The 8,147-nt window shown below is 36.6% G+C and overlaps 2 protein-coding genes across 2 annotated transcripts; one reads left to right on the top strand and one right to left on the bottom strand.

The window, feature by feature from the left end:
• Positions 1-1,272: 1,272 nt before the first annotated feature.
• atp6v0e1 (ATPase H+ transporting V0 subunit e1) lies at positions 1,273-3,761 on the top strand. The gene is made up of 4 exons (XM_027173565.2): positions 1,273-1,666; positions 2,203-2,250; positions 3,258-3,380; positions 3,475-3,761. Exons 1-3 carry the CDS (start codon positions 1,572-1,574, stop codon positions 3,349-3,351), a joined length of 237 nt encoding a protein of 78 aa, XP_027029366.1. The 5' UTR covers positions 1,273-1,571; the 3' UTR covers positions 3,352-3,380; positions 3,475-3,761.
• LOC113660235 (thiosulfate sulfurtransferase/rhodanese-like domain-containing protein 2) lies at positions 3,752-8,143 on the bottom strand. Its single transcript, XM_047820192.1, has 9 exons — positions 7,754-8,143; positions 6,565-6,833; positions 6,374-6,482; positions 6,175-6,297; positions 5,683-5,788; positions 5,168-5,283; positions 4,893-5,051; positions 4,667-4,805; positions 3,752-4,499 (listed from the first exon to the last, which is right to left on the bottom strand). The coding sequence occupies exons 1-9, from the start codon at positions 7,892-7,894 to the stop codon at positions 4,267-4,269; spliced, it is 1,395 nt and encodes a 464-aa protein (XP_047676148.1). The 5' UTR covers positions 7,895-8,143; the 3' UTR covers positions 3,752-4,266.
• Between the last annotated feature and the right edge of the window lie 4 nt (positions 8,144-8,147).

The following is an 8,147-nucleotide window of genomic DNA, read 5'->3' as shown; positions in this document are numbered from 1 at the left end:
CTGCAATTGTGTTGGGTCATTTTGTGGTTGTTTGGGGAATATGAATGTATGTGGATGTGGTAGCTCAGTGGTTAAAGTGTTGGGCTACTGGTCATGGGTTTGACCCCAGGTCCACCAAGCTGCCACTGCTGGGCCCCTGAGCAAGGCCCTTAACCCTCAGTTGTAAGTCACTCTGGATAAGGGTGTCTGCTAAATGCTGTAAATGTGAATACAAATACTTTTTTTCTCTCTCTCTTCCCCCACACAAAAAAAGGATTAAGTGGACTAATTTTAATTTTGGTCTTTACAGATTTCACCAGTAATGAGATTTTATTTGTACTGAATCTATTCTTTGCACAAAACAGCTTGGTAGTAATCAGTAAAATCAGCCAATATAATGTCCCTGGGGCAGCTGTGACTTGAGGCGCAACAGTTGTGCTGAATGTTTAATCACTAAGCCTCAACTGGAGTAGAAGAATCCTGAAACAGTTTTAGACAGTTGCACAATCTGTGAATTCGGAAAGAGGAAGTTTTAAAGCTGATTGCAAGACAGTATTAACTGCTGTATATTAAATGTGACCACTTCACAAGTAATAATGAGAACATGATGGATCTAGTACTGTTTTTGACAAGGATCATTTTATTTAGGTTACTAATAATTTAATCTTTTGGGAACCCCAAATTTTGTTAATCTTTTTTCTAATTAATTTTTTTCCTTCTAATTAACATTCACATAATTTACAGTTTATTACAAAAACTACTGAAACAAGTGTTAACTCAGTGCAATACAAATGTACCCTGACACTACAGTATGCATCCCTGAATTTATTATGGCTGTGCTTGAGTAAAAAGATTTTTTTTATTCACTCGAGTTGATTGCCTTCCCTAAAACTTGACTATATATGTAGAGGGATTCTTTTTCCATCAGCTGTGCATTGGACTTTGTATAACTGCCTCATTCACACAGCTGAGAGGCAAACAAACACACCTCACATCTAATGTGCAGTTCAGGCATTGAAGATAATCCCTAAATTTCTCATATAAGCTCAAATATCTTAAGAGAACCGACTCTTTCTATTGTACATGTCATTCTGTTACACTGTGGAGCTTCTGTCACTATAACAAATTCCTCGCATGTGAAAACATACCTGGCAATAAAGCTCTTTCTGATTCTGATTCTAACTCCTCCTTGAATGACACTTCAATCAAAGAACCGACTCCTACGGTAATGACACTTCAATCAAAGAACCGACTGCTCCGGGATTGACACTTCACTCAAAGAACCGAATTCTCCGGGACTGCAGGAATAAAAAAGAAAAACACAGGAGATTAACCTTTTTGATACTCCTGGATACTTTATTTAGGTTTTCTAGAACAATGAAGTGAGAAACACCACCACCACCATAAAGTGAAACATTATTTAAAGAGACGTGTAATAAAGCAGTTAATGGTGTCTGCTCCTCCCAACCACTGTAGTCACGTGACCGTCACTCATCGCTGTTTGTGGAAGTTAGAGTTAGAAAGTTAGAAACCTGCTTCAGCTTCAGCTTCCATTAACTCTACACTCTTGTGTTTTAGTTTGAACAGCAGACATGTATTTCGTGATCCCTGTATGCGTGATGACTGTGTTTTGGGGCCTTGTTGGAGGAGTGGTGCCGTGGTTTATACCTAAAGGACCAAATCGGGGGTGAGTTGAGTTTAGCATAAGAGCTAATAAACTTTCCTAGAAACAGAAATGTCAAGTATACACAAAATACCGTGTTTCATTCGACCGTGTCATGTCTAATGAACTACCTGGGCACTCGATAACTTATCCGAAGTCGTTAAATTAACTATTTAATAAATTGTTGTGCCCTTAATCTTAATTAGTAACAGCAGCTAAAAGTTAGCCACAAGCTAAAAGAGGTTACAGTCACGTGATCAATCCTGATGTACAAGAGACAGGGATTAGTAATAAAACCTTTTGTGACCGTAAGAAATTAGGTACTAAATGTAGATACTGTGAAATAATCCTTTAGATAGACAACTAAATAAAAAATTGGAAGCTCATTGTTGGGAAACATTAATCATTGAGTTTCCTTCCTCAACCAGATGTACAGCAAGATTCACGTGACAGTCAAATGACCTGAGAAATCAGTTTTAGAGTGTTCTCATTTAAAAGCCATCATTTTACTTTTCCTGCATGTTGTTTTAATAACATTTTTATTTTATTTTTGATTACAGTGTTATTGTGATCATGCTGGTCCTAACAGCAGTTTGCTGCTACCTCTTGTGAGTATGATATGAATTACTGCTATGTACTATTATTAATACTAATAGCCTTGGGTGTTATAAATGGGATGATGTAAAACCCACTCCTCTTATAGTACTTTGTAGCTTTCATAGAATTATGTAGGTCCTCTTTCAAGCTTGGCTGAAGGTCAAACATGGCCTTGGGTTAATGGCCAATAAATTAGTATTGATTAAAAAGGCACAATGTCAATACAGCAGTGACCACAAACTGACTATCACAGGTCAGGAATTGTTCTGTATATCTGTATGAACCCTGTTTTAAAAGGACATTGATGTTGATAACAACAACAACAATAATAATAATGGTGATGGTAAAAATAATAGTTGTCATCGTTATATTTAATCGTAAGGCTCCAATTTATATATGTGTGTATTTAGTAATTAACAATATTAAGGATCATTTGTGTATCTGTTTAAAACAGTTCAAAGTAATTTGTGTACATTGTTTTTTCTAAGGCACCTCAGCTAAATAGTTATAAAATGGCAGTTGTCCTTGAAGTTGAATGACAAAATCATAAACAAAGTAACAACAATACAATACGAACATTACACCATGAGATGTACTAAAATAAAAAGATGCAAATTTCTAGATTTATAATAGGGATTTGAGCCTGTTTTTTTGTCCTTGACTGATCTATTATGTAGTTAATGTGCCATTAAAAACACCTGGCTGCCAGTAAGCTTTGGTATTAAAAGTAGGGATATTGCAGGTAATTATTGTGTGTGAATGTAGGAAAAGCTTTGTGTTCTAAGAAGAACAAATCAGACCCCGTTAAATGAAGAGGAATGATTTATATATAATTACTGTAACCACATGGGGGCAGCATATACAGCGTGCACCCGGGTTCCTCATAGCTGGGTTTTCCCAGATTAACTCAATTTGTCAGCACACTCTCTCTCTCTCTCTCTCTCTCTCTCTCTCTCATTCTCATATCACACAGGATGTTTGTAATTTTTTCCAAACCTCATGCTTGTTTCTTGTTTAGCTGGCTGATTGCCTTTCTGGCGCAGCTGAACCCACTGCTTGGGCCGACACTCAGCAACCATACCATATGGTACCTTTATCATCACTGGCAGTAATTTTTAATCATAGTCTCTTTGTCTATCAGGTAAGCAAGCACATATTACCGCTTTCAGGTTACAGTTATAGTATGAATTGATTAAAAAAGTCATCAATCTTGTCTCTTTAATTTCTCTCTGCAGATGCATGTATATGGCCAAACATCCACTTCACTTTCTCATAAAGGGAAGAATGAATCCATAGGCTGTCTGTGTGTGTTGTAAGATGTGGTGTATTTTTTTTTTCTTGTTTGTCTTTTAAAGGAAATAATGAACATACTGAAGATGTGTATTTTTTGTAATTTTGTCCATTACCAAAAACATGTCAGTGTATTTGGAGTATTTTTAAACTCTGCCTTTGTTAATGCATTTCCTTGTCTTTTTGTATTTATGTAACTAAACTCTGAATAAATATTTCCAGATGTCATTTATTTCATATTTTCCCCTTCATAATTTTTTTTTTTAATTTGTGTTATGAGTGAGTAGAGCTTTAAAATCCAAACACCGAAATTGTTCTTTAATGCATTCTTTAATCATTGTTCACAAATGGCCAGATCTTTTATAACTCACAATAGGGATGGACAAAATGACAAAAACATCATAACACTTGACATTACCATGATATGTATTATAACGCATACGTTTGGTAACAAACAGCAAGAAAAAATAGCCGGGTTAAAACTTCTTTGAAAAACTGAATTAAATGGTACTTTTAATTCTTATCTGTTCAAAACATTTACAAATTTAGCATCAAAACTTTTGCTTCCAAAGTTACTTTTAAAATGTTAAAATGTCTCATTAATAAATGTTTAATAAATATTTCATCTATCATCTTGCCATATCAAACTCTGATGTCTACAGTTTTGACTTCCTCTAAACACAAGTATTTATCCTGCACCACATGCCAGACAGCAGGAGGCCTCAGAGAACTGCTCATCAAAAAGTGTCTTTAGGGATTCTGGGCCTGGAGTGTGTACATTCACATTCTTCTTTGTGCACACGTCCACCAGAGGGGCTTCCGCTGGGCATCTGCACTTTAACTTGACACACAGGGCAGCAGGCTGTAAGGCCTTTCTGCCTGCAAGAGGTGCAGGATAAGACAAGCTGGTAGCAGAAATCAGTAGAGCAGAGCTGATACTGGTCCCATGGTGTCCCACAGTACCTACAATCTGTACAAAAAATGAGATGCATAGGAACAGATGAGCTGTAGTAATTGTAGACATAAAAAGTGCACCTTTATGGATAATAAAATGGCTCTGTTATAGATACATGGCCAGCATTCCTAATAAAGTAGCAGCACAGTGTATATGTTAGAACTTCAGTGAGATCCAGGTACCTGAGATAATGTCACCGTTGAATGAGATTGAATAACGTTCATCAAAGACAAAAAGTTTGCCCCGGTAGAAACCATCAGGAAACTGCTCCAGATACTTATGAATGCCGCCCTTCAGCTGGTACACTTCCTTACAGACATTCTGCACAATCAGATCTCGATTATTATTAACTAAGAATGAGAATACATACAGATCTTATACAGGATCATTTCAACAGAGAACACTCACTTTTGAACGGAGATATGCTGACCCTCGTTCACACCGGATGCCCCCAGTGCAGTACATTAGCACCTTCTTATTGCGGAAAAGGTCCAGGTTCTGGTCCACATAGTCAGGGAAGTAGCTGAATTTGCGGATGTCCGGCGCCAAACAATTTCTAAACTGACCCTAAAAAAAAACAAATAAAAGCAACAATAATATAACAACAATAAGTTCACCATCGAGTCTTCTGTTGCCATGTAACGACTTTTACTGATGAAAATTAAGTCACTAAAGATGCTTACTATTTTACTCTCGTAGAAGTTTCTACAGTCCAGCAGAATTGTATCACTGTTGGCAGAGCCGTCTTTGAGTAGAGACTGGACCTCCTTGTGGAATTCCTCAGGCTCCAAATGTGTTCCTACATTGGAGATCAAAATTATAGATAATTAAAGAAATTAGCACCAGGTGCCAGAATAACACCAATAACTGGGAGGGATTTGAACATGCTCTCTAATTGTGATCAGTGTTCCTAGTCAAATTTCATTAAAGATTTTTATTCTGTGCTTCACAATATATGTAACTCAGACCTTAAAATTTAGGAAATTATAGGTTGTTCTCTAGTTTTTAACTCCACTGAACTTATCTGGGAAAGAATACCACTCAATATCAGCTACCATGTAAGGTGACTTGCATAAGTATTCACCTGCTTGACATTTTCCAGCATTGGTAATGTTAAAATACAGATCAAATTGTAACACTCCAAATACAAGCCACCATGCATCAAGTCATGGAAAAATGAAAGCTAATTCTTCTCTACCTGCTGATCTGTAGGTGATTATATCTGGGTCCACACCCATTGGGACGATTTCTTTATACACTCCAACCTTAAGATCAGGAAAGCACTCTGCGCTGCCATCACTAATCTGATGAAGAATCAAAAGCATTTCGGGTTTAAAACTATTTATTGTTCACATACACTATTATAGATGGGTTTTTTTACGACTGTATAGTAGAAAAATATAATAGCTCCAAATAGGGGATTAAAAAATAAATTTGAATAAAACAAAATGAAATAGAATTGAATAAGGTAAAAATAAAAATAAGATGAAATGGAAATAGCTGTGCAAAGCAGAGTGGTAAATAAAATAAAAGTGCCATTAGCTGAACAATTGGATAAAATATATAAATAAAAATTGCAGCATATGGAATGATACAGTTACTGTTGAAATACGGTGATAGGAATATTGGATGGCCATGTTGTTTAAGAATGCATTGCAATGGGAAGTAAATTAAATTTCTGTTTGTTTACCTTGAAATCTTCCACTTGCATTACTTGGAAAATGGGATGTGCCAGCATTGCACTGATGTAAAGTCTTGTGGCTGATTTGGTTCCACCAACTGTTCCGTTGATGCCCTCTGTGGCCACACGTACCTGCACGAGGAGAAAATAATGCGCAGTGAAAGACATACCACAACAATATCTAAAATAATGAAAGCACTTTGTTTACCTTTCCGGTGAGGCGAAGCTTTGAACACAGCTCATTCTGCCAGTCACAAATGAATCTGGGCTCTTTTATCTGACAATAGCAGTAATACAAGATGACTTCACCTGGACCTCTGCAAGCAATCATACAGGCTTATCATAAGCAGGCAGTCGCATACAGACAGTAAAGAGCAAGGCATGCAGAATAAAACCTACTCGCTAAGCTTGTCCTCAGAAATGTGACTTGTATCAGGCATCCAATAGGAAGCATCTTTTGACTGACAATCATTCAAATATTCGTGTACAGAGCCATCGGATATGGATTGCTTCAGCATCTGATCCAGTGCTGCACCGGTGAGCTCGTCAATCTCATTCGCATGGACGTTGGAAACATGTTTGTGGATGGACGAGGGGTCTGAGAATGCCTTGTCACAGCACTGCCAAAGTGATGAAATCCTTTTAGATGCCACAAATGTCGCAAAGGTCTAAAAATAAGAGAAGAGTTCAATAACGACGCACTTGTACATATTATTTTCAGGAGCACCACAAGTCAATTTGAGTTTATTTATTAAATGTACAAAATATTAAAAACATATTTGAACATATCAGAAAGCTTGTGGTGAGTCTCAGGATCAAGAAGCCAAGAGTAACATTTAACAAGATACTCTTGTTAAATGTTACTCTTGGCTTCTTGATCCTGAGAGTAACATTTAACATGATTCTACCACCAGCAGGCTTCACTGTTCAGATGATGTCATCACAGTTATAAACAGTGGGGTTTCTGTAGCACTGCGAAAAGGTCAAAATGGTCAGAGAACCAAATGTTTTCTGATTCTCCTACATTTGGACAAATACAAACACGATTTTCGTAATTTGTCAGTCAACAATAAAGCCCAGGTGTTTACGTTGTTGTGGTGTTTCTGGGTCATGGTTGTGCGAACAGCTTCTCACAGCTATACTTTCAGTTGTCATATAATTTACAACCTTAGAACCACATTTAACATTCGTGCTCCACATGATGTTTTTTTTTCGTGCTGTCTTTTAATTGTTTATTTTTTTAATCACCAAACCATTTTTCCATAACACTGTCCCAGGCTTGTCTTGATATTTCCTTGCTGATTGTTTCACTTTGGCTCTGGATCCTTGCAAAAGCATGTATAGGGTCACAGACTTATGCAATCACAACTTTTATGTATTTATTTGTGAATAACAACAATAACAACAACAACATCGCACATATTAGAATTGCACAAAAAAATGTAACATGATTAAAATCAATACAATGAAATGTAAATATACTCATATGATTAGACTCTGAACTCACTTGACCTCTGAACTCACTTCCACTATATAATAAGAGCCCTGATTATTATAATTTTTTTTATAAATTAGAAATAAAACATACCTTCTTCTTTATATAAGAGTAGCATTTCCTACTGGTGAAAAACCTTGATTTCTCTTGTTTCTCGTGTTTAACGATGACAGGGTTAAGACTCTCGACGTCCAAATTAATAAGAACATTTTCTCCCAAATCGTCCTGGTCCATTATATAATAAGATCATAAATATACTGATACTAATTCGAGTTAAAAACACATGGTAAGAAATAAATGCGCTCTCCGTGGAAGTAGATGAGGCCTAATTCCAAATATCTCAACACATCCTTCATGAGTGCACTATCTAGGGAGCTTTAGTAATAGATCCTACACTTCATAAAGTGAACTCGATATTTCTTACTTGCTATTTGAGACACATCCGATAGAAGGTTTTGCTTTGTATTTCCGGTTATCCCGGATGTGT

This window comes from Tachysurus fulvidraco, chromosome 10 (genome assembly GCF_022655615.1).
Source record: "Tachysurus fulvidraco isolate hzauxx_2018 chromosome 10, HZAU_PFXX_2.0, whole genome shotgun sequence".
NCBI classification, from domain to species: domain Eukaryota; kingdom Metazoa; phylum Chordata; class Actinopteri; order Siluriformes; family Bagridae; genus Tachysurus; species Tachysurus fulvidraco.
The sequence above is the reverse complement of the archived record's forward strand: the minus strand, read 5'-3'. Positions and strand labels throughout refer to the sequence as shown.

What these genes read in the sequence shown, in the direction of transcription:
- atp6v0e1 (XM_027173565.2), top strand. Translation starts at nt 1,572, where the DNA reads ATGTATTTCGTGATCCCTGTATGCGTGATGACTGTGTTTTGGGGCCTT. An exon ending in CCTAAAGGACCAAATCGGGG is followed by an intron (nt 1,667 to 2,202) that starts GTGAGTTGAGTT and finishes TTTTGATTACAG; the next exon opens with TGTTATTGTGATCATGCTGG. An exon ending in GCAGTTTGCTGCTACCTCTT is followed by an intron (nt 2,251 to 3,257) that starts GTGAGTATGATA and finishes TTTCTTGTTTAG; the next exon opens with CTGGCTGATTGCCTTTCTGG.
- LOC113660235 (XM_047820192.1), bottom strand. Translation starts at nt 7,894, where the DNA reads ATGGACCAGGACGATTTGGGAGAAAATGTTCTTATTAATTTGGACGTC. An exon ending in TCTGAGGACAAGCTTAGCGA is followed by an intron (nt 6,483 to 6,564) that starts GTAGGTTTTATT and finishes GATTGCTTGCAG; the next exon opens with AGGTCCAGGTGAAGTCATCT. An exon ending in CAACGGTGACATTATCTCAG is followed by an intron (nt 4,500 to 4,666) that starts GTACCTGGATCT and finishes TTTTTTGTACAG; the next exon opens with ATTGTAGGTACTGTGGGACA.